At 47.4% G+C, this 25,217-nt stretch overlaps 1 protein-coding gene across 2 annotated transcripts in view; it reads right to left on the reverse strand.

Annotated features, from left to right (window-relative positions):
* The window catches only part of PRKDC (protein kinase, DNA-activated, catalytic subunit), a 130,395-nt gene that overhangs the window by 26,169 nt on the left and 79,009 nt on the right, over positions 1 to 25,217 (reverse strand). For both annotated transcript variants that reach the window (XM_068983808.1, XM_068983807.1), the window contains exons 53-68: positions 24,413 to 24,537; positions 24,085 to 24,234; positions 22,961 to 23,134; positions 22,381 to 22,479; positions 21,227 to 21,434; positions 19,477 to 19,666; positions 18,465 to 18,677; positions 16,805 to 16,917; positions 15,193 to 15,324; positions 13,976 to 14,155; positions 12,190 to 12,395; positions 10,781 to 10,919; positions 9,808 to 9,996; positions 8,476 to 8,700; positions 7,641 to 7,749; positions 3,015 to 3,126 (exon numbers count right to left, since the gene is read on the reverse strand). In XM_068983808.1, the coding sequence (XP_068839909.1) occupies positions 3,015 to 3,126; positions 7,641 to 7,749; positions 8,476 to 8,700; positions 9,808 to 9,996; positions 10,781 to 10,919; positions 12,190 to 12,395; positions 13,976 to 14,155; positions 15,193 to 15,324; positions 16,805 to 16,917; positions 18,465 to 18,677; positions 19,477 to 19,666; positions 21,227 to 21,434; positions 22,381 to 22,479; positions 22,961 to 23,134; positions 24,085 to 24,234; positions 24,413 to 24,537 (2,564 nt within the window). The remainder of the gene's footprint in view (positions 1 to 3,014; positions 3,127 to 7,640; positions 7,750 to 8,475; positions 8,701 to 9,807; positions 9,997 to 10,780; positions 10,920 to 12,189; positions 12,396 to 13,975; positions 14,156 to 15,192; positions 15,325 to 16,804; positions 16,918 to 18,464; positions 18,678 to 19,476; positions 19,667 to 21,226; positions 21,435 to 22,380; positions 22,480 to 22,960; positions 23,135 to 24,084; positions 24,235 to 24,412; positions 24,538 to 25,217) is intronic.

A 25,217-nucleotide genomic window follows, 5' to 3' on the forward strand; every position in this document is an offset into this window, starting at 1 on the left:
GCAAAAGACACAGAATGTCTGAATGGATAAAATTAAGGTCCAGGGAGAACTCTCGAGGTCTAGTGGTTAGGATTCGGCACCTGCATTGTCCTGGCCCAAGGTCCATCTCTGGACAGGGAACTAGGATCCCACAAGCCACATGACACAGTCAGAAGACAAAACAGATCCAACGATATGATGTCTACTACAGACTCACCTTTGCTCTGAGACACACTGACAGAGTAAAGGGAGAGAAAGATATTTCAAGTAAATGGTAACCCCAAAGAGCAGGGGAAGCTCTACTCTATCAGAGCAAACTAAGCTAACAGCAGTAAAAAGATACAAGGAAGGTCATTACATGAGGATAAAGGGGCCAACTACCACTCTGTCAAGAAAATGTAATGATTACAAATATTTATGCACCCCACATCAAAACACCTATAAAGCAAACAGTAATAGAACTAAAAGGAGAAATAAACAGCAATCCAGCTATTGTTGGGACTTTAATATTCCACCACCAACAGTGGATAGATCATCCAGACTGAAAAACTATAAAGAAATAGCAGATTTGAACAATACTATAGACAATACGGACCTAACAGATACATACATGAAAAAGAGAGAAAAATATGATCAATTAAATGATGCAAAGAAAAGGCATATGACAAAATTCAATAGCTCTTCATTACTAAAAAAAACTTTCAGAAAATCAGTATATGAGCAGCAAATAATTGGAAAATACCAATAGAATGAAAAAAAAAATCCATTTACAAGAGTGCTGAAAAAACAACACATACTTAGAAACAAATCTAACAAAAGACATCTAAGATTTCCATACTGAAAAAATACAAATCTTTGAAATTAAAGAAGACCTAAGTAAACAAAGAGACATACTACATTCCTGAACTAGAGAACTCTATGCTATTAAGACAGCAATTCCCCAAACTGATCTATAGTCAACAAAAGTCCAATCAAACTATGTTTTTCCTTTTTTTTTTGGTAGAAATTGATAAACAGATTCTAAAATGTATATATAAATATAAGTATCCTAACAGAAACAAAGCAATTTTCATTAAGGAAAACAAAGTTGGAGGACTCACCCTATCTGATTCAAGACTTACTATAAAGCATCAGTAATGAATACAGCTTGATATTGTGAAAAGATAAGCGTAAAAATCGAGAAACAGAACAGAGAATTCAAAAAAAGACCCACAAATATAATGGCCACTGATTTTCAAAAAAGGTGCCAAGGGAATTCAACGAAAAAAAAGTTAGGACTTTTGAACAAATGGGACTACACAATCAGATATCCACACGGAAAAAGTGCACTTATACCCCTGCCTCACACCATCCACAGGATCATCTTCCACTGGATCACAGGCCTAGACATAAAAAATGAAACCATAACATTTCTAGAAGAAAATACAGAAGGATAATTTTGCAAGATGAGCCTGGAATACCAGATCGAAAGGTCTCCCACTAACCAAACCTGAGACATTCTGAACATGAAATAAATAAGAACAGTAATGGATTATATTCCATAAATAAAATTTGATTCCACGATTATATACTAATAATTAAAATTTAAGTAAATGAGTAGATAAACAGATGGGGGAGAAGGAGGGCTTCCTATGAGATGCAGACAAATTCGGGCACATTGGCGGGGGGAGACGATGGTCACCGGACAGCGCTGCCAAGGCTGCTTTGTCCAAAGTCATCCAGACACAGTGTGGAGGAGGCAGCCTCATCGAGCAGGACCGGCGTGTCGCAGAGCACCTCCCCTGTCATCTGTTTGGGGAGAGGAGAATATAGGCCTGACACCCGGAAAGGCCAGACACTGCTTTAACCAGACAGCCAACACCACTACTCCCAGGAAAAGAAGGGCAGGGGACACTCTGTGCTTCTAGGAGGGATGCCGCAGGACGCACACTCTGCTTCAGCTGCATTCCCACTACAGGCATCTCACCTGGACAGTCGTGACGACATAAAGCTAAACCCAAACTATGGAAAACACCTCCAGAGCATCAGTGTCCTGAAAGATGGCTGAAGAGCTGTCCCAGGTTCAAGAAGACCAAGAAGACATATCAGCTAAATAAATGCATATACGATGCTGCTGCGTCCTGTCTTAAAGGCCAGAATGCTTTACAGGACATTAATGGGAGAAATGACAAAACTGAAATTGAGGCTGTACATTAAAGTGAAAACAGAGAAGTTACTATTCTACTGTGGTTCTAAGAAAATACTCTTTTTCTTAGGAAAGGTACACTGATAAACAAAGAGGTAAAGAAATAGATGTGTGCAGCTTATCCTCAAATGGTTAAGTATATATATGTGGAGAGAAAGGAAAAAAGGCTAATATACAATCTATTTAAAATGTTTTAAAAAACCATGAATCTGAGAAAAAGGCACACAGAGGAGTGCCACTTTTCTTGTTTTTTTTTTTTATAGAAAAGAATTGTCTCAAAATAAAAAGTAAAAAAGTTTGAAAAACAGGAAGTATTAAAAGTGAATCTTTGAAAAGCTATAGTACCAGAGGAAACAGGGTCCAATGGCACGAAGAGCAATTGTAGGGGTCACAGTCCTTCGGTCCTGCTGACTGCATTTCTGCATAAAACAACTCATAGCCTCTCTGGCCCTGCTCCTCCCACGGATACGTGTGGCAAGTATCTGCCTGTGGACCACCAAGAGCTGTTTCAAGGGAGGCAGAGAGCCTCAGACCTGGTGAAGTGAGGCATATGGTGCATAACAGGGCTGAGAAGTCAGGGTGTCGCTCCCTATCAGGCAGCCCTGAGCCAGGAGCAGAGGGGCTGCCCTGCCTTCTCTCACCTCCAAGCACATCCACAGCTCACCACCCAGCACAGGACGGACAGGGGACATGATCGCACACAGGCAGGGAGGCTGCTGACGGGACAACCTCAGTGGAAACGGGCGCACGCAAGGCTCAGACTCCACACTGCTCAACCACAGTTTGGGAGAAAAACAATTCTGGAAACTTCAGAAAAAAGACCACATCAACTTGGGGGATTACATCTCACCGATTCGTGATGATGTCATCCCAGATGTTCATTGGGTCCATTTTAGCATCAGGGTATCGATTTGTCCAGGTTTTCACAAGTCTCTTCAGGGGAACTTGAGATGATAAATTACCTAAAAATGACATTATGGTGTGAGTGTGGCCACAGCCCAATGATCAGACCACCTTACAAAGTGAGCTGCCATCTGTAAACAGAAACTTAGTTCAGATTCCTTGTGCAAATTATAACACTTGGCCCTATTGTTCACAACAGGAGCACAAAGTTACCATGTTTAATATATTCTGGCATGAAAACTTAATGTCTTCAGGCCATCAAGGAAAGAGGAGGAAATAAACACGTGTAATTTTTACATTCACCACAGGTCTACAGTCACAACGCTCCACTCACAATCCCAAAATCTAAAAAGCACTGAAAACTGACAAGCTATTCACAAGGTTGCAACCAATTTTATTGTTTATAAAATCTAATATGAGTCATCGCAGGACAACTGAATCTGCTCATGTCACTCGTGGGAGTGCCCAGAGGAGGGGGAGACTTGTCCGTTGCTGGAGGATTGGCCACCAACCCAGACCTGGTGTGCACATGAGGTCGCCATGACAAAAGCCCCCAAACAACCTGGCTCAAGGGCTTCTAAATCCCACAACACTAATATTTAAAGAGAATGCACTAGTCATAGCAAATAACCTTTTTCAACAATATAAGAGATGACTTTACACATGCACGTCACCAAATGGTCAACACCGAAACCAAAGTGATTACATTCTTTATAGCCAAAAATGGAAAATCTGTACACAGTCAGCAAAAACAAGACCAGCAGCTGACTGTGGCTCAGATCTTCAAATTCTCATAGCAAAATTCAGGCTTAAACTAAAAAAAAAAAAAAAAAAAAACACCACACTGGACAAACAATAGGACAACCAGGTATGACTTAAATCAAATCCCATATGAATTCGCAATAGAGTTAACAAACAGATTCAAGGGACTAGATTGAGTTAACAGTGTGCCTAAAGAACTAGGGACAGAGGCCGCAACACACCACAGAAGGTGACAAACAAAACCATTGCAAAGAAAAAGGAAAGCAAGAAGCCAAAGGGGTTATCTGAGGAGGCTTTACAAATAGCAGAAGAACAAAGAGAAGCGAAAAGCAAGGGACAGATGGGAAGGTACATCAAATTAAATGCAGAGTTCCAAAATACAGCTATAACAGTCAAGAAGGCCGTCTTCAATGAACAGTGCTTAATAATCAAAGAAAACAACAAAAGGGGAAAGACTAGCGATCTCTTCAGGAAAACTGGAAACATCAAGGGAACATTCTGCCCAGAAATGGGCACAATAAAGGATAAAAATGGTAGAGACCTAGTAGATGCTGAAGAGATGGAGAAGAGATGGAATGAATGCATGGAAGAACTGTATAAAAAAGATCTTAATGAACCAGATTACTATGATGGTGTGGCTAGTCATCCAGAGCCAGATATTCTGGAGTGCGAAGTCAAGTTGGCCTTAAGAAGCACTGCTCTTAATAAAATTCCAGCAGAACCATTCAAATCCCTAAAGGATGATGCCATCAAGGTTTGAAAATTCAACGTTCAAAAAATAAAGATCATGGCATCTGGTCCCATCACTTCATTGCAAATAGATGGGGAAACTGGAAATAGTGACAGACTTTATTTTGGGGGAGCTCCAAAATCACTGCAGATGGTGACTGCAGCCATGAAATTAAAAGACGCTTGCTCCTTGGAAGAAAAGCTATGACCAACCTAGACAGCATCGTAAAAAGCAGAGACATTACTGACAAAGGTCCTTCTAGTCAAAGCTATGGTTCTTCCAGTAGTCATATATGGATGTGAGAGTTGGGCCATAAAGACGACTGAGCGCTGAAGAAATGGTGCTTTTGAACTGTGGTGTTGGAGAAGACTCTTGAGAGGCCCTTGGACTGCAAGGAGATCAAACCCGTCAATTCTAAAGGAAATCAGTCCTGAATATTCATTGGAAGGACTGTTGCTGAAGCTTCAATACTTTGGCCACCTGATTGGAAGAGCTACCTTGTAAAAAGAGACCCTGATGCTAGGAAAGATTGAAGGCAGGAGGAGAAAGGGACGATAGATGGTTGGATGGCATCACCGACTCAATGGTCATGAGTTTGAGCAAGCTCCAGGAGATGGTAAAGGACAGGGAAGACTGGCATGCTGTAGTCTACGGGGTCACAAAGAGTCAGACACAACTGGGCAACTGAACAACAATAACAATGTTTAAAGCTTTGCTTTTCTTTCTATGGTGAGAAAGCAGTGCTTACCTTGTTCAGGCAAGTTACTTAATCTCTAATGCCCTATAAAATGAGGAAAAAGAATCTAAGTCTCATTTGTTGTTCAGTCCCTCAGTATCTCTCAGAGTTTACCCAGGTTCATGTTCACCGCTTCAGTGATGCTGTCCAGCCATTTCATCCTCTGACACCCTCTTCTCCTTCTACCCTCAATCTTTCCCAGCATCAGGGACTTCTCCAATGAGTCATCTGTGCCCATCAGATGACCAAAATACTGGAGCTTCAGTTTGAGTATCAGTTCTTCCAGTTCAGAGTTGATCTCCCTTAAAATTGACTGGTTTGATCTCCTTGCTATCCAAAGGACTTTCAGAAGTCTTCTCCAGCACCGCAGTTCAAAGACATGAATTCTCTGATGTTCTGCCTTCTTTAACAGTCCAGTTCTCACAACCGTACGTGACCACTGGGAAAACCATAGCGGACTTTTGTCTCTGCTTTTCAACACTTCATCTATGTTTGTCATTGCTTTCCTGCCAAGAAGCAAGCATCTTCTGATTTTACGGCTGCAGTCACCGTCTGCAGTGATTTTGGAGCCAAGAAGAGGAAATCTGTCACTACTTCCACCTCTTCCCTTCTATTTGCCATGAAGTATGGGGCCAGAGGCCATGATCTTAGTTTCCTTAACAGTCTTAAGCCAGCTCTTTCACTTTCCTCCTTTACCCTCATCGAGAGGTTCTTTAGCTCCCCCTTCACTTTCTGCCATTAGACTGGTATCTGCATATCTGAGGTGGTGGTTGTTTCTCCCGCCTATCTTGATTCTAGCTTGTAACTCATCCAGGCTGGCATTTCTCATGATGTGCTCAGTGTATAGGTTAAACAAACAGGGTGACGGCAGATATCCCTGTCACAATGCTTTCTCGATCGTGAATGAATCAGTTGCTCCATGCAGGGCTCTGTTTCTTCTTGACCCGCACACAGGTTTCTCAGGAGACCGGTAAGATGGTCTGGTATTCCCAACTAAGAGCTTTCCATAGTTTGTCATGATCCACATAGTCAAAGACTTTAGCATTGTCAATGAGACAGAGAGAGATGGTTTTCTCTATAATCCAGTGAATGTTGGCAATTTGATCTCTAGTTCTTCTTCCTTCTCTAAAACCAGCTTAGATGCCTGGAAGTTCTTGGTCTGAATAATGCTGAAGCCTAGCCTGTAAGATTATAAGCATGATCTTACTAGCATGGGAGATGAGTACAATTGTCTGATGGTTAGAGCATTCTTTAGGACTACCCTTCTTGGGAATTGGGATGAGGATTGACCTTTTCCAGTCCTGTGGCCACTGCTGGGTCTTCCAGATTTGCTGACATAATAAATACAAAACCTGATCAGTTTAGTTCAGTTTAGTTGCTCAGTCATGTCCGACTCTGCAACCCCATGGACTGCAGCACACCAGGCTTCACTGTCCATCACCAACTCCCAGAGTTTGCTCAAACTCACGCACATCAAGTCATCAATGCACCAACCATCTCATCCTCTATCGTACCCTTCTTATCCTGCCTTCAGTCTTTCCCAGCATCAGGGTCTTTTCTAATGAGTAAGTTCTTCATATCGCCTGGCCATAGTATTCCAGCTTCAGCATCAGTCATCAGGTGCCATGATATTAGTTTTAGAGCCTACATCTCATAGGCTGTTATAAAACTGGGTAAAATACAGAGAAAAGAAACTAACACAGCTCCTAGAATGATACACCACTAGTAACACATACTTGAAAAACCATTCTCCAAATTTAAAACAGAGAACAGTCAGATAGATAATTCTGAACACCAACTTTTATCAGTACTCTAAGAAGTCTTTCAAGAAATGAAATTTGAATTCAAAACAAGACGTTACTTCTGACTCTGGGGGATCTTCCATCGGCATCAGGATTAAGCCCACTCAGCAGTAGCAGAAAGGCCTTTGGTTTGGGCACAGCCACCTGGGCCTCACCTCACCCAGGACAGTCACGCCAGTACCCCAGGCTCAGACTGGCCCTCTGAGAACCCCTCTCTTCCTACCATAGCCAAGTCAAGCCCTACCAGCAGATTCTATCACCCCAATATTTCATGGGGGGTCTGAACTGCTCTGCTCTGTGGGGACCACAGCGTCTGCTCCTTGGAAGCTTCTTAAGTGCCCAGAAAAGCACTGGACTATTTTAAACACTTATTTCAACAATCTCAAAATACACATTCATGGAGTAAACTCAAGACAATTTCTAACCCATACATTAAGAAACATGTACTATCACCAAGCAAAACAAAAACAAAAAAAATCAATCAGATACCAAAACTCTTCCTAATTATGAAAGGAAAAAAGATACATATAAATAAAAAGTTACCTTGTTTGCTAATAAAGCTGATGAACTCCTGAATTTCTATGAAAGTCTGTACAGATTGCAATTTGGTGAGTCTACTTCTGTGTAAGAGGACATCAATACTGGAATAGTTCTGGAAAAGTTATTTAGCATTGGTTACAGGTCAATGTACTGCTTCAGATTTTAACACAGTCTAAACATGAAACAGTAACCACTCTGTAAACAGATCAGTTACACGAGATGTCTCTGGTCACAGGAGCAATTAAATGGTCTAATTTTTTTTTTAATTTTGGTTTTCAGTCACATTTTGGTTCAACAAAATCAATAAGAGCAATACAATCAGGTGCTGCTGCCTCCATTCCCCACCAATTCTTAAAAATCACAATATCCTATAATACAGAACTGCCAACTATAAAAGCCAACCTTTCTCTTTCCATAACCTTCCTCGAGTGGACTGCTACTCAACCTTAAGCATGTGTAAAAACTAGAATAAAGACAGTGAATGTCTATGTTCAGCAACAACAAACATTCAGGGACTCTACGCAAGAATCGGCTTTAACAACGTAACAGCCAACCTCAGAGGCAGGACAGACTCTGGCTGGTGGGGCCGCAAGACCCTCCTGCATGACCACCTCCCACCCAGATGCCTGGGGGTGGGGCCTGTTCTCAGGTACTCGTCCAGGGAAAGAAAGAAAACCCCAAGGGAAAACAAAAGGAACTTTCTAAATCAGAAACAGGCACTAAAAGGCTCCAGGCCACTGGCTGGTGTGCAGGGAATCAGGGTTAAGTGGCCAGAGAACTGCCCATGTCGACCCAAGCTCACAGAATAGCGCAGCCCTGGCGGGCGCGCCCAGGTTACCTGCATGAACATCTGGATGCAGTTCTGGATGTAATACTTGGCCCTGTCAATGTCGTCCTGCAGGAGGTAGAGGAGACTCAGCTCCTGGCTGTAGCGGAGCTCGAGCAGGGCCTTCCGCAGCTCCGAGGTCAGTGCCTCGTCCACAAAGGTCAGCAGTGCCTGGTCGCCCTCCCCGCGCAGCAGCAGCTTCAGCTTGCTGCGCACCATGTACGGCAGGCAGGTCTCCTGCAGAGCGAGAATGGGTGTGACATCCCAAGATGGCGTCGCCATGCATCTGTGGCGTCACTTCACAGGTTCAAATGATGGCGCTTAACGTTTCAAACCTAAGGCCACAATCTTTAAAGCAAGTTCACCTACAATTGCTCATTTTATAACCACAAAACATACAGGAACACGTTCTATAGAAAACGGAAACTACTTGTAGCTGAAAGAGAACCAGACGTTCAGTACCAAGTGAGGACCTGCAGGCCGGGCGAGGGCAGCGGTGCAGATGGGTGCCAGACCGGCCCAGTGAGGCCCATGTGCAGTGCAGACACAACAGGAAACACTCTCCCTACGGTCACACCAGGGAGGCTAACATTCCTTTGTAAAGGCATCTTCTTATTTTGAAAGCATTAGCTAAGAGCACAGTGAGTGAGTAAGTGAAAATCGCTCAGTCATGTCCGACTCTTTGTGACCCCATGGCCTATACAGTCCATGGAATTCTCCAGGCCAGAATACTGGAGTAGGTAGCCTTTCCCTTCTCCAGGGAATCTTCCCAACCCAGGGATTCAACCCAGGTCTCCCGCACTGCAGGCGGATTCTTTACCAGCTGAGCCACAAGGTGAGCCTAAGAATACTGGAGTGGGTAGCCTATCCCTTCTCTAGCGGATCTTCTCAACCCAGGAATTTAACTGGGGTCTCCTGGATTGCAGGCAGATTCTCTACCACCTGAGCTATGAGGGAAGCACAGTGGTTTAATGATATTATGGAGTTTGGGGGAGTCAAGTTATTTAAACAGCCTAATGCTTTACAACCACTTTCCTGTTCCTGAAAAGTTTTAAACACCTTCATTAATTAGACTTCCCTGGTGGCTCAGACGGTAAAGCATCTGCCTACAATGCAGGAGAACCAGGTTCAAACCCTGAGTCGGGAAGATCTCCTGGAGAAGGAAATGGCAACCCACTCCAGTATTCTTGCCTGGAAAATCCTATGGATGGTGGAACCTGAGAGGCTACAGTCCATGGGGTTGCAAAAGAGTTAGACACGACTGAGCAACTTCACTCTCATTAATGAGAGAGCACTTGACTATCGAGGACATCTAATTGGGTGACCTCATAGATAGCCCCGCACCTGATAGAAGGGCTCGCTCCACATCTTGCTCAGGTCTGGGGTGCCCTCGCCATCAGCGCTAGCCGTGGAGCAGTACTCCAGCGACTTCCACTCGGCCAGCTGGTTGTAGCAGTCAAGGGATGCAAGTTCCCAGAAGTCCTTCTCGGCTTCCGTGGGCTCACCGTCTACCCACTCCTGTGTGTTGAGGGCCTGCAAAGATTATTTTACCAAATTGGATACATGTAACATTCACACTAAGAATAATCACTGTCAGATTTATGACAGGTATAGAAAAAAGGGAAAAGAGAGTTAACTTGAGGGAACCTAACTGTCAAATGAATATTAAAAAACCCAGCTAGGACAGAACCACTTCTTTGGGGAACTTAACTATAAAGTCAATTAATAAGCTGAAAACTGAAAACGGCCCTTAATTTTATGTAAATACTGTAGAGTCTTCACTACTTGAAAAGTTCTTAGAATGAAAATTAGAAAACAGGACATTTATAGAAAACTGCAGAAGGTTTCACCATTTAGATGTCTCGCACAGGCCACAGGCCCTCAACTGCAAGTGTGACCTGCCACACATCCACACTCAGCCATGGACAACTCCCAACACAAGACGTGCAAAACTGGACTTCCCCAAACCAGCTTTCATCTACCTTTTTATAAGTTTTACTTGCAGAGTGGAAATAATCTACTCAAACAGAAACTATATAACAATACCAGATACTGAAATGACATTTTACAATTTCATACTAACTTGGTAAAAAACACTTTCTCTTTGATTCAGTATTTTCTTAAAAAGAGTAAGAGACAGAACAATAACTAGTTCACGTTCAGTTATTATGAAACCATTTTCTGGTAGTAATCTTTGTGTAAAAGTTAAGGAATATAGCTGAATATTTGAAGGTCTAAATTCTAAAGTCGACAGTGTTTCCATCCAGAGAACAAAAGCGGTAAAGCAACGGACACACTTGCTGGAGATCAACTCTACCTCGTTATACAGCCTGGCAGCTTCAGAATAGTCACTTCTTGCTTCTGCTAACAGCGCGTCCTGTGTGATCTGCTTTGTTCCAATCTCACTGCTGAAAATACCACGGAGGATGTCATACTCCCCGATCGACCTGTACAGTCTATGAAACAGATAAAAAAAAAAAGAGGACAAATCAGTGATTGCCCAATATTTTTAAAGTCTTTCTTGAAATGATATTAAACCAAGATGCCACAATTATAATAACTAAAAAAGATGTCATATTGATTTGTTAAAACATAAAATCTTAAAAACGTTGACGTTACCAGTAAGTTTTAATACTTGAGCCATACAGAAGGCAGGAGTTATTCTCAAGTACACGGCTGTGTGCTCAGTCACTGCAGTTTCATCTGACTTCCTGTGACCCCACAGACTGTAGCCCGCCAGGCTTCTCTGTCCATGGGATTCTCCAGGCTAGAATACTGGAGTGGGCTGCCATGCCCTCCCCTCCAGGGGATCTTCCCGACCCAGGAATCAAACCCGCATCTCTTATGTCTCCTGCATTGGTAGGCTGGTTCTTTGCCATTAACCACTAGTGGCGCTTTACCAATAGCATCACCTTGGGAAGCCCATTCTAAAGTGCATTTAATGTAAAATCTGAAAATATCATAGGTTTACAATGCACAAGTTGACTCATTAAATGAGACTGTTCTATGTCACTCCATCACTGAAACATTTATCTGTGGTGACCTTTCTGGAATCTGGTCCAAAACCCAGAAGCAGGCAAACTAGTTCTGGCCCTACAGATGCCATGTCCTCCACATGCAATGGCTGTCTCGATGTTACTGAGAGCCTGAACATGTGCTAGAGTTTTGACTTTGATGTCAACACAAATTTGTTGGCCCATCAGCCAAGCCTCCCACTTGAAGACAGGCTCAGGTGTCTAAAAGTCCATTCCGTCCTCCCTGGAGACTTCTTCCTGTCTTCAGCGTGCCCACACAAGGTGTCACAACCATCCAAGCCTACGGAGGACAAGACGGGGTGGAAACAGCCTGTGGGCAGAGCAGCAGCCCCAGGATGTCATCCCCCAGGGGATGGGCCACACCCGGGCTGCGAGGCTTCTCAGCAGCGACACAGCGCCTACTGCTCACCTCTCACAGGCACAGGGACAGGAGCGACTACACGACAGAGACATTCTTTTACGCTTTTCCCAGAACCGGGAATATCTCAAAACCAGTGCTACAGGAAAAGTGCAAGTCCAGTCTCACCCTAATCCAGAGCCCTCAGAATCCAGTGTCTAAGAATTAGGCCCTGGGTTTCTCATGATAAACCTCAGGTAAGAGAAGTCTCAGACAGGATGTGTCTTGCCCAGATAAAGTAACTGTGTTAGACACATCACTTTGGCCACAGCAGGGTCGGGGCCCAGAGCTTACTTGGCAAGTTCCATCCACCTGCCAACGTCGGGGGGCAGGCCGGGCCTCCCCCGCACACGCTTGGCAGGCGGCTCCTGGGGTGCCAGTCGCAACAGCGCCTCCTCCAGCAGACAGATGGCCCCAGGCTGCTGCAGGCCCGCCAGGCCGGCCCCACTGACCAGAGCTGGGTCGAGGCTCAGCAGGTCGGCGTGTTGGCAGCTGATCTCCTGGCAAGACACAGACACACAGCCCTTCAGTGAGAGGGTCTCCAACCAGGAGTAACTCGTTTTACCAAACACTAAGTTCTGGCGTTAGCAGTCAGGGGAGAAAGACATGGAGCACTTCACACACAGTCTCAGACCAAGTCTGCACGTGCATCCCTCCCACGTGGCTCCCCCAGTTCCGGGCCCGAAGGCAAGCTGCAGGGCGATAAGTTACCTATCAAGACTTCCTTAAACAGCAGTGGACAAAACTGCAAAACTAGAAATTCAGATATTAAAAAATCACTGCAGAATACAATGTGAAGAGAAACTTACTCTGAAACACTGGCTGATGCAATATAACTTCTCAAACCCTGTCTTTAGTATTGCCAGGAGAAAACCAATGAAAAAATTCTACGTGTAAATTATAAACCAATAAAAGTAGAGTACATAAAAAGAAACTGTATTAACAGTTTCATGCTGCATGGAAGAGAACAAAGTAGGCATAATAAATACTTCATCTCAAGGAATTATTACCCAGTCTGCAAACCACAGCTACTGATAAACAGCATTAAAGAACATAATTTTTAAAATATTCCAAGGAAGTAACTAATTACAAAAATACTGACATGAATCCAGATGATTTTCTATTAGGAGCTTTGTAATTATCCACGTTTTGAGTATAAAGAAAATATTTTTTAATCCCCTAATAAGTATGCTTAGTGGTTACATCTACACTAGTCCTCTGTTTGAACTGCATTGCTGTTCAAACCTTCTCTGACACCTGTGTCCCCTGTGTCTGCAATGGTGCAGAGCACCCCTCACCTCCCAGCAAGGGGTGGCCTGCTGATGTGCCCACCAGGCCCTACACCCCACCCACTTCTGCATCACATGCCATGCCCTCGTGACCTTCTACCTCTGCCTGCTCTCCGCCTGCCCACATCAAGTGTAGTTCTGTGTCCCTGTTGCCTGGTCCCCACCCAGTGCACAGGTAGGCACGTACTCCATCAATATCCCCGAAGGTGACAGCAGGGCTGGGTGCCACGTGACATGCAGGTGTGACCAGAACCCTACAGGGACGAGCTGACACACAGTCAGAGCAACTCTGTATTAAGTTGGATCTCAGATTATTCTGTCATATATAAAATTTTAAAAAAATACAAATTAACTGGGGCTTTCCTGGTGGCTTAGTGGTAAAGAATCTGCCTATCAAGGCAGGAGACACAGGTTCAATCCCTGGTCTGGAAAGATTCCACATCCCGTGGAGAAACTAAGCCCAGGTGCCAAACTACTGAGCCTGTGCTCTAGAGCCCGGGACCCACGACTACTGAAGCCCGTGCCCCAGAGCCTGAGCTACACAAGAGAAGCCACGGCAACGAGGAGCCCGTGCACCACAACAAAGAGCAGGCCCTGGCACCCCCAGCCAGCACAACCAGAGAAGAGCCCACACGGCAGGGAAGACCCAGCACAGCCAAAAAGAATAAATAAGCTGCCCCGAGCCACCTGGGAGGAAGTGGCCACACCAGAGTCCAGCTGCTGTGTTAAATCCACACTGCAACTGGGAAACCAGCAGAGCCACTGAGACACAGGCGTGCCGACCACCTCACCTGGATGCAGGACACGAAGGGCGGGAAGAAGGAGAAGCTGGTGTCCAGGAAGTGCGTGAAGTCCTGCAGGAGCTTCTGGGCGGCGCCCCGCCCCTCAGCTGCAGTCCTGTGCTCGCCCGACTCCCTCAGGATCCCCGAGCACAGGCTGCTGAAGAGCTGCCTCGCGACGAGCGGGTCCCTCTGTAAGACATTCCCGAGGGGGACAGGTGCGCTGACTTGCACGTGCATCAGAGCCCGGCCTGGAACATCAAGTGCTGCCACCAGTCACCACGCTGGGCAACGTCACTGGAGGACCGTGCCCACCGAGGAAAGCTGGGAAGGGACACGGGGCTGTAAGCTATTTTGCAAATTCCTATCACTTTATAAATAGTTAGATAAGTAAAAAGCTTATAAAGCAGTAATGGGCTACACAGATGTAACCTATTATTATGATCAATATTGTGCTTTCCCAATGGTTCAGCTGGTAAAGAAACAGCCTGCAATGCGGGAGACTTGGGTTCGAGCCCTGGGTTGGGAAAATTCCCTGGAAAAGGGGAAGCCTACCCACTCCAGTATTCTGGCTTGGAGAATTCCATGGACTGTATAGTCCATGGGGTCGCAAGGAGTCAGACACAACTGAGCGACTTTCACTTAACACTTATGATCAATATTAGTACCGCAAACTTAAGTATAGTAAAATTATGAGGCATCAAGTTTCACTACCTAATTATGTACTATATGACACAGTATAAAGATCTTTAAAATTACTTAATTAAAGTCAAAGGAATCTTAACCAGACTTTTGAGGGATAAATATCCCGTTTATCTCAGAGCACTCAGCTACAGAATCTCACTCACTCCTGAAGCTTGTGGTCACCCTAACGACACAGAGGAGTGCCTCTGTGCCTGGGAATTTCGGAGAAGGATGCTGATACCACTGACCTTCCCCATCACCCCCACAAGAGGGTTTTGTATAATCAATGATTTAAGTGGTGCAGCTACTTACATACTTTTTCATTCCCACCACCATCACTGGTGAGAAAAAGACTGCGGTGTGACTGGCACACAGAGACACTGGGCCCAAAGCAAAGTGCTGGATAAGACCCCATGGCGGGGTCCCTGGGAGCCAGGACTTGGGATTAGGCTCAGCACTGAGGCCCGTGTGGGGGACAGGTCACCCTTGCAAGGTCACCCTGCAAGAGGCAACAGTCCCAGAGTGTGTGCCGGTCCCGCACTGACCTGGGCCACAGCCTGCAGCGGGGTGATCAGGCTGCTGTGTGGAATCTGGATGTCAGGAAGGTCTCCACGGCGGTAACTTCTGTATAAGACAACCTGGGCCTCATGCTTCATTTTCAACTCACTCTTGATCTCCTACAATCATCAGCAATACAGGAAGGTTACAACTTTCATCTAACCAGCAGTGCTTGGGTGATGAAACTGTCCTCGCCCGCCACTGACAAAAGTGAATCAAGGTCAATTCTACCTAAGACACTCTAGCCGCTACACTCGATCAATGTGGCAGACAAGCCCAAAACCAGTGTCAGATGCACAACGGGAAGATTATTTAAAGATCTATTACAAAGAAATCTGAGTTTCTCTGAAATTAGAGAACTTGATTTAAACTTTTTCAACCCACAAATGAGAGGACTGTATTTCTTTGTCACTCTCAAGACAAACCTTGGCTACAGAGCCCACTGGCCCCAGCTGGCCCTGCTCTCTGCAGCCGTTCCCCCTTCGGGCCCCACTCCCCCGGCGGATACCGGTCCCAATGGCAAGGGCCCGTTACCCCCGCGGGGCCGGGCTCCCCCTGTGAGCCTTGTTCCCCCGACAGGGCGCGCCCTCACATGCGTGCATCCTGGCTAGCCCGAGGCTGCCCAGCTTCTCCATCTGCTGCACGCTGCTCTGCAGCTCCAGGAGCAGAGGGGACCCCCAAAAGCCTCTGCTCAGAGTGGTGACGACACCCAGCAAGGCCACCCCCGGTCCCAGGCCACACCCCATCCATTCCCGGAGACCCTCAGCGATCAGCCCGGCGCCTCTATCCCACCCCCGCCCTGCCCCTTCAAGAAGCCCAGGCAGGACTCAGACTTAATGAGGAGGCTGGAGCAAAGGCCCCTAGGCTGGGTGGGGCCGGCCCTCGGCCTGCAGTGCTGTGGTTACAGAGATACAGGGAAGTCCAGGCTTTCCACAGAAGATAGTGGAACCTTCTGACCATTTCACACTCAGACTTGGAAGTGAAGTGGCTGGGGATTTAAACTGAGTCACAATGGAGACAGGATTCTCACCCACAGTCCAGTCCTAGAACAGCCTGTCGTCATCTCTGTGGGTTATAATAGGGTCTCACCCACAGTCCAATCCTAGAACAGCCTGTCAACATCACTGATCTGTATCTCACACTGACTCTAGGGCTGAACAACTTCTGCTGTTACTTCCACATTGGGAGAAACGTTCAACCATCCCTCCATGCCACACGTGTGTCTGCAGTGGGCAGCTCGGGACTGGCCATGCTCCTCACCCGGCCCCCCACCAGCCTCCAGGAGCATAGCCGCTGTTTGTTTGCCCTCAGCCACGGCGTCAGGGCTCTGGCCTCAAGGCTGTGCGGACTGCACCTGAGAGGCGTGACACCGGGGGCGGGGGGCTCTGGTCTCCACCTCGTGCAGAAGACCCATCTGTCCAGAGAGAACAGCACCTCCCACCCCCCAGCAGAGCAGTGGGGCTCAGGCAACACCTGGACATGGGGTCGCATGGGCCACCTCTGCGATCCAGCCTAGGCGAGCCAGGAAGACATCTCTTGGGCACACATCCTGTGACAGAAACAGCTATTTCCGACCAAACTCCAGAAATGGGTACAAACCTTTTCTCGCTTTTGCTCAACAACACCTTTCCTGGCATAAATCAAACTCAGCTTTTCTTGGTCCTTTAGAAATCGTCTGCGTAATCGCAGTATTTCTGCACGATTATCTGGACCTGAAGAACAGACAGCAGGTTGGTTATGCACGGCTGATGTCCATCCCCAACTCCCCAGAATTGCTGACATGAAGTGAGGCATCTGCTCGTCTCCATCTCCTACTCCCCGCAGCTCTATTTCCAAAACAACCTAAGCCTGTGAAGCGCAGTTTTGGAAGCTGGAGAACTGAGGCTGCACGGAGGAAGCAGGCAGGGCTCGGACATCTCGGGGAAAGAGGGGGCTTGGAAATGCGAGGCTGAGGCTGGAGGTACGGGGCCACATGGCTAGAGCAGAGCCCCCACAGTCAGGACCACTGGGGAACCCAGGGCTGACCCAGCACCAGGCCTGGACATGCAGGCAGGAAGGGGGAGACCTGGCCTCGGAGAGGGACCACCCAGTACAAAATGGGGGCCTCCACGTCTGATGAGGCCAGTCAGCACATCCAGTGTGCAACCAGCACTCCCAATGCTGGTTATTGCCTGCCTGGACACAGCAAAAGCCGAAAATCAGCAGACATTTCAGCAAAGCTTCAAATAAGAAAAGTAGGAACCAAAGCAATGAGGGGGAGAAAATGTTGAAAGCAGACCATCTAGGGAAAAAATTTTTCAAATGACCCTTTATCACAAGAGCAGAGTAGGTCCTGTAACAGGGCACAGAAGGGACTTTCCGAGAGCACAGAAGCTCGTGGGAACTAGAGACTGGACGTCGTCATGCACAAGCACAGTCAGAAGGTAATGCTGTGCCCAGAGCCGAGCAGAGATGGTAAGAAGGGAAAATCAGAAGGATAGTCCCTCGGGTCTGACAGTCAAGGTGGAATTCCTATAAGAGAAAACTGACGTTTGGAAATCATTGGCAAAAACACCCATGGGTGAAAAGGGAAGCCGTTTCCTAATGAGAAAGAACATGTATACATATACGTACATGCAGGTGGATCACTGTGCCATTCAGAAGAAATCAACACAACTCTACTTCAACAAAAAAAGAAACGGAGGCCATTAACGCCCATGAACAGTGACCGCATGAGAAAGGAGAGAAGCCCCACGTGAGCCAAGCCACAGCAAGACCTGTTCAGGACGTTGGTGGCAGTGTGTGTGTGGTGGGGGGGGCAAGGGAGAAAGTGACCAAGACCCCAAGGCAAGGGGGCCACAGTAACGCCAACTGAAGCTGTGGAAGCAACACTGAGGGCCTGGCTGAGCAGATGAGGCTGACTGGGGAAGGGGCCCCAAGGGATGGGGCTGGGGGCTTCTCGAGAGCCTGGGGGGAATCTGGCCGAGGCCCCTCCCAGAGCACACCCCCACCCCTGGTGAGCTGAATGTCTGCATCCTCATTCCCGCCCTCAGGCCTGCCCTGACCCTCCCAGCCCCCGGACCTAAACTCTCTGACTCAGCTTCCCCATCCTGCTCGTACCATGGCCCCGAGACCCTGAGACCCCTGAGTGAGGGGCCAAGCCAGTTCAGGCAACTGCTTTCTGAACCCCAAACCAGGCTCCCACGCAGGCCACCCGGACTCAGGAACAGTCATGAGCTTGTGGAGGCAGGTGTTTCAACACAGCTCAATGATCTTTTACCTTGTGCTCCATCGTCCACCTCATTCTCAAGGAGGCCCAGCCTTTTCTTCCCAAATTCAGGCCCCACGGACTTCACGGGCATCCCCCGGGGCCTCTCGGGCCTCTTATGGGCAAACAGCAGGGACGCAGACGAGGCCTCAGCAGTGGGGGCCAGGCTGCCCCCCAGAGGGTCGGTGCTGCCCACCGTCAGCCAGTGGGAGAGCACTCTTCCTCCTGCAAACACACACGATGCGCGGGTCATAGCCAGTGCCTCAGCCAGGACCCACCGCTCAAGAGCAGGGCCGCCCGCAGTTACCAGGGTAGGCCACCACGTCCCTAGGAAGGCCCGGCGGCCAGACCTCCTCTCCTTGTGGGCACGAGGGAGACCACCACATGCCCGTCAGGATGACACTGCATCTACATGGCACTAAGGTCTGTGATGTCTAACATCAGCGTCTAAAGGTCCCACAGTAATTGGCCAAGTTAGTCCTATTTCCACAACAAACAGAGTGTGAAAAAATTACATAAAGGAAAAACACTGAAGTATTTCCATAAAAACGACTTGGGGATTTTACTCTACAACTGATACTCTGCTGATCAAAGGAAACGGCTGAACCGTTTGAGAAAGGGCAGGTTAACGAACTACAAACAGTGAGTGAGTCTGGTTTAGCTCGGCTTTGCTTCTGAGACAAGCGGTTTTAAACTGGATGCACTGGACAGATCTTCCCGGACAAAAATCAAACTAAAACTTACATGTACTGAAATCTTTCTTGTTTTCTCCAGTCAGAAATAATGCTTTTCTCCCCTTTTTAAAAATTGTGGTAAAAACACAGAAAGTCCAATGGACGATGTCATGCACTCTGAAGAGCCCAGCACGTTTGCTGGTTGCACAGCCATCCCCACCTCTGTCCCCAGGGCCCCTCGAGGCCACCCCACCCCCGAATCTACAACCCAGGGACTCAGCCCATCCTCCCTCCCGCCACCGAGGCCTTCACGGCGCCCCCGGCATGCATGCCCACAGCGGAGGCAGTACCTGCACTCTGTGTGGGCGTGAAGTCGAGCTGCTGCTGGGTGGCCCGGACCTGCCCCGCCATCGCCCTGCGAGCTGAGACGGACCCGTCCTGGGTCCGGGCCTGGAGCGTGCTCTGGGAAGCCTGAGTCTCAACAAACATTGGTGTGAGGACTGTACTCCGGAAGCGCCAGTCGGGGTCAATGGTATACTCCTGCCAGAGGGAGGGTCAGGTGAGTCACGGCCCTTCTCAGAACGTGCAAATGCTTATTTACAACTTCACAGTCCTCTCCACAAACACTACTATACTCCATGTAGCTCTGCAAGAAGCAGCTGAAGAACAACTTTCTCAAATTTAAAAATTTTAACAGAACAATTATCTGTCAACAAATAAAACCAATCAGTACTGGGGACAAAAACTGCTTTTCTCCTCCTAACATCCCGCATTCAGAGGCTCACTGCCACGCTCAGGGAATGACTCGACTCCTCTGACCCCACTGCCCCCACCATGTAACCAGACTAGGAGATGCTGGGGACATGGGGGGATGGGGTGGGGGGGCTCTGAGTCATCATGTGGCTCATCAGTGGTGCTGCCAGGCGGAAGTGCAAACAAGCACCTACGGGGCATGTCGGGGGAGCGGGGGAGGGAAATGCCTCCATGGAGGTTGAAAGGACAAGGGTGAGCTGTGTGCAGGACGGGGGGCGAATGGGGTGAGGTGCAAGTGGGCGTCTCGGGAAGAATGTGTGTGGATTCCAAGTAAAATCAAGAAGCCAGCACACGAGTCGTCAGGGAAACGCCAATCAAACTGCCATGAGGCATCACCAGACGCCTGCCGCGTGGCTGTGACCAGGAGACGAGAGATGGCACCTGCAGCTGAGGAGCGGGAAGGGCACCCTGTGCACTGTGGGTGGGCGTGCAACCTGCTGCTGCCATGTGGACAGCAGAGTGCAGGTTCCTCAGGAAATTATAAATAGAACCACCAGAGGACCCAGCAACCCCACAGCTGGGTATTTATCAGAAGAGAACAAAAACACTACTGGGAAAAGACACAGGCACCCCAGTGTTCAAAACAGCACTGCTTACACAGCCAGGATATGGAGACAACCTAAGCGTCCGTCAGCAGATGAAAGGAGAAAGAAGACGCGCGGTGAGTGTGCACGCACACACGCCACACACGAATGATGGGCCACTACTCAGCTTTGAAAAAGAGCGAAATCCCGCCATTTGCAACAACATGGATGGACCCTGAAGGTATTATGCTACACGAAATGAGTCAGAGAGAAACACAAATACTGCAAGATCTTCAGTTCAGTTCAGTCGCTCAACAAAAAACATAACAAAACAAAACCAAAAAAGCTCATAGAAACAGAGAACAGATTGGTGGTTGCCAGAGGTGAGGGGTGGTGGAGATGGGTGAAAGGGGTCAAAGGGCACAAACTTACAGTTGTAAAGTAAGATCTGGGGGGCGACGTACACATGGTGACTACAGTCAGTAACACCATTTGTATACGTGAAGTTTCTAAGACAGTATATCTTGAAACTTCTCACTGCAAGATAAAAGTCATCTAACTATGGGCAGTGATGTATGTTAACTAGATTTATTGTGGCCATAATTCTGTAATGTATACAAATATCAAATCACTACTTTGTGCACTGAAAACAAATACAATCCTAATTACACCTGAAATGAAGAAAAAAGCAAGGATTTAACACCAGTGGACAAAGTCTGCTGACCAATAGGCGGGAAAGTCAGCTCACAGGGCCAGAGCTCACCTGAAACTCACACTCTGACAGAGGGTGCTCAAATAGGGAAGTCTGGAAGTCAGGGCTCAGGCTGGTCATTTCAAGCAGGAAATCTGTCGCTAAACTCAGGAAGTGCACTTCTATCTTAGGAGAATATAAGGAATTCAGGGCCAGCAATCGGTCCAAGGTATTTGAAGGCAACCTAGTTTCATGGCTCCAGAAGTTCCGAATAGTTAATCTGGAAGGCAGAGAAGAAAGAAGAAGAGGAGGTCTCTACGTGTGCCCCATGAGGAAGATCCTCTTCTTCCACCGGAGATCAGCCCTGGGACTCCATCCACATGCAGACCTCCATCCACAGGTAAGCTGCCTAACAGATGAGGTACGTGCTGAAGGGGAAATATTCCAGAATGTTTGCATACTTAACAGGAGGTGAGAAGCTGCGTCATTCTATTCTCATTTCTATTACCCAGAAGTTTGCAAAGATGAGAATTTTACATTACATACTCTGAAACTCAGAAAACACCATGAGAAATTATATATATCGTCCTTCATCGCCTTACTAAGACAATTTACTCTAAACATTAGTGCCACAAAATATTCAAAACATAATATGAACAGAAAGTAGTCAAACTATTAAACAAGTTAAAAACCAGATCAGGCTTTATAATTTGTGAATGTTTGAGAAATCCAAATACAATTTTTAAAAGCTCAATGAATTAAAAATTGCAGTACGCTGAAAGTTAGCTGACGCACAGACTCATCAGGGTTTCCGCCAGGCCTGCTGTAACATAATGAGCTCTTGGGCATCTGTGATGACCCCGCAGCGCCCTCTGGTTTCCACAGGCCGTCTGACACTGATGTGCAGAGTGGGAGCTCACTTGGGGTTAAATGGGGAATGACAACTCACTTTTCATTACAGGTTTCTCATCCTGAGATGCTGTAACTCACAGCACAGTCAAGACAGCGTTACCCACACCAGTTTTTCAAGACGTGTATATTTAAGTAACATGCCAGGACTTTCAGGTTCTAATGTGATTTAAAATACATTTTTCTTATGCCAGCAAGAGGCAGAGAAAAGGCTAATACAGCAAAGGCCCTTTGACACCTCAGAGAGACCCCACACTGGCCCAGAAAGAGCCCTGAATGTGCCCACGCATCCACGCTGCTCCGGGAGGGGCACTTACTGAAGCCCGGGGTTCTCGTCGGTCAGCCCTTGGATCAACACATCTTTCGCCAGCTTGAATACTTCGCGCGAGTCTTCATCTGCCTGACTCTCTGGGTCTCTGAGAGAAGTCACAAGACAATAAAACCGTTACTGCTCCTTCCGCTGCACTGGCTCAACCCAACAACGCTGTCTAGGATGAAAATAATGAAACCTGCCTCTTCCCCACCTTCCACCCACCCCGCGGGGCCTGCACCCTGACCCGGGTCCTGGTGGCCAGCTGACGAGCAGGACCACAGTCCCCAAGGAGGAAACATCCTAGGAGTTCTTTACTTAACCTTGTCAGACTGTAAGGGAAAACAAGGAAAACAAAGTACACTTTTAGCTCAGCCAGTAATACCGTGCTCTGAATATCTCCCACGGGTTCACGAAATGCAGTAGGATGAGAATACATTTCAACATACCAAACTTGTTGCAGTTAATAACCACACATTTTTAAATGTCTTATCATTTATTATAGTCATTCCAGACTGCTGGAGGCACCCAGATGCTCCCTAAGAGACGGAACACGAGCGTCTGACAGGGACAGGTGAGGCGCTCACCTGTAGTTGTCATGGACCCACATGAGGATGGCATACATCCGCTCACGGCACGGTACTGCAGGGTGAGCCAGGAACTCCACCACGGCGCTCAGGAGCTCCCGGAGCTCTGCAGGTCTCAGCCGTGCCATCATCTTGGAAATTATGTCCAAACACACTTTCTGTCTCTCATCGTCTCTATAAAGAGGAATTTTCAAAAACACAGACTTAACCATTATTACTATACCTTTAGACGTGACAGGTAACATTTTTCTTCTCTGTGCTGTTCTGTATTTCAGATTTTATTATTATAGCTAATACTACATTTATATAAAAATTAAGCTCTTGAAAATAATTATCATGGGCTAGATTATGAAAAGGAAATTATCACTGTAGTGTCTTGCCTGGATCCTAGGAAGAGGATGAGGAAACTGGTGATTTCAAATAGACAGAAGTACACTAATGTTAACTTCTTGGTTTAGACAAACACCATGATGGCGTGAGATGGGGAAGCTAGGTGAAAGGTGTGTGGGAATTCTGTGTACTTCTAACTTTTCTGTAAAAATTAAATTATTCCAAAATAAAAAGTTCATTTTTTTAAAAAACTGACCCAGTCAAACAAAATAAGCTAGCTAGAAAGGATTTCATGACTTTAAAAAATGGTTTCCAGGGCTGGTCAGGCACCAGGGGTTAAGTGCAGCCAGGGCCCAATGTGGTGCACCCCCATTTCCTCCTTAAATAAGCACCAGCTGAATGCTCCACATAGTAGACACTGAACCAGGCTGACTGGAGGAAATCAACACAAAGACAGTTTATCACCATGTAAAAGTGTGCACACAGGCCGGAGGAACACATGGGATGCCATCAGCAGCACTCTGTCAGCATTTACCTTAACAGCATGTTACCGTTTTGAAAATAAACAAATTTAACAAATAATGGAAGCCTGTTAGCTGACAAAACAGGTACAGAACTCAAAACCACACATTTTGAATCTGAAAACAGCCCTGGACAATCCAAGACGGGGCCTCTCAAGTGTCAGGTGTCAAAGTGAACAAACACTCCTGTCACGGTGATTCACAAGTCCCCTTGAGTTGAGGGGACAGCTGAACAAACAGCTGCATCCAAGGACACAGGCGGCGGCCACTCACCTGTGTCTCATGACCTGAACGAAATCCTTGCTCTTCAGCTGCAGGTACAGGTCAGGGGTCTCCTCCGCACGACACAGCACCACCTCCAGACACAGTGTCTTCATCACGCCGTGGAACTTCGGCAGCAGGAAGAGCACGCTGTTCATGAACCTGGGCAGCAGCCAGGGCTGGTGAGCGGAGGGGCACTGACCCCCACCAGGACTGTCCCCAGCAGGCAGGTGCTGACAACACCCCACGACCCTCTCCGCAGGCAGGGGCAGGCAGACGGACACAACCACCCTCCCCCGCACATGACCCTCCCCAGCGGGCAGGCAGACACCACCCCCACCTGTCAGCCAGAGGAGGGAAGTTCTTCGTGGCTCTGCTCAGGCACATGATGAACTTGTCCTCCAGCGTGTTCTGATGCTGCTTCAGTTGCTTTACCACTAGTTCATACACAGACTCCTCTAGCATCTGGAAGACAAAGTTTCCTTTCAAATACACACAAGTGGGAACTTGGAGGAACTGAGAAGAGTGAGGTGACCACCCAGAGCGCCATCTCGAGGAGGCCGTGGGGGCCCTGACCACTGGGCACCACCAGAGGCTCGGTGGCCGTGAGTTCAGGTGACCCAGGCCTTGGCCACACATCAGGTGAAAGAATGATCAAGACTATACTTCTTTCTGACACCAAAACCCTGCCAGGGAGCCATCTGAGCAGCTGAACAAAGACCAGGGACTAAATGCTGTTTAGGATGCATCTGAGGGACTTTCCTGGCGGTCCAGTGGTTGGGATGCCTTCCAATGCAGGGGGTGCAGGTTTAATCTCTGGTCGGGGAGCCAAGAACTCCCAAGCCTCAGAAGCAATATTGCAACAAATTCAATAGACTTTAAACATGGTCCACATCGAAAAATCTTAAGAAAAAAAAAAGACGCATTTTATTATGTCAGTGTGCACGTCTCTGGGCAAAGACTCACACAAACCAGGATTTCAGGGAGCTCCATCTGCAGGCAGCCTGCCCATCTCCCTATGCCCACTTTCCAGGCCCGGCCTCTCCTGACTGCTCCCCGAGAGCCGCATCCCCAGGGAGCACCCATCCACAGAACAGGGGGCCCTGACCCCATGGGAGAAACGAGGAGCGCGAGGGCCCTTGGGA

The sequence above is a fragment of the Capricornis sumatraensis genome, chromosome 11 (assembly GCF_032405125.1).
Source record: "Capricornis sumatraensis isolate serow.1 chromosome 11, serow.2, whole genome shotgun sequence".
NCBI classification, from domain to species: domain Eukaryota; kingdom Metazoa; phylum Chordata; class Mammalia; order Artiodactyla; family Bovidae; genus Capricornis; species Capricornis sumatraensis.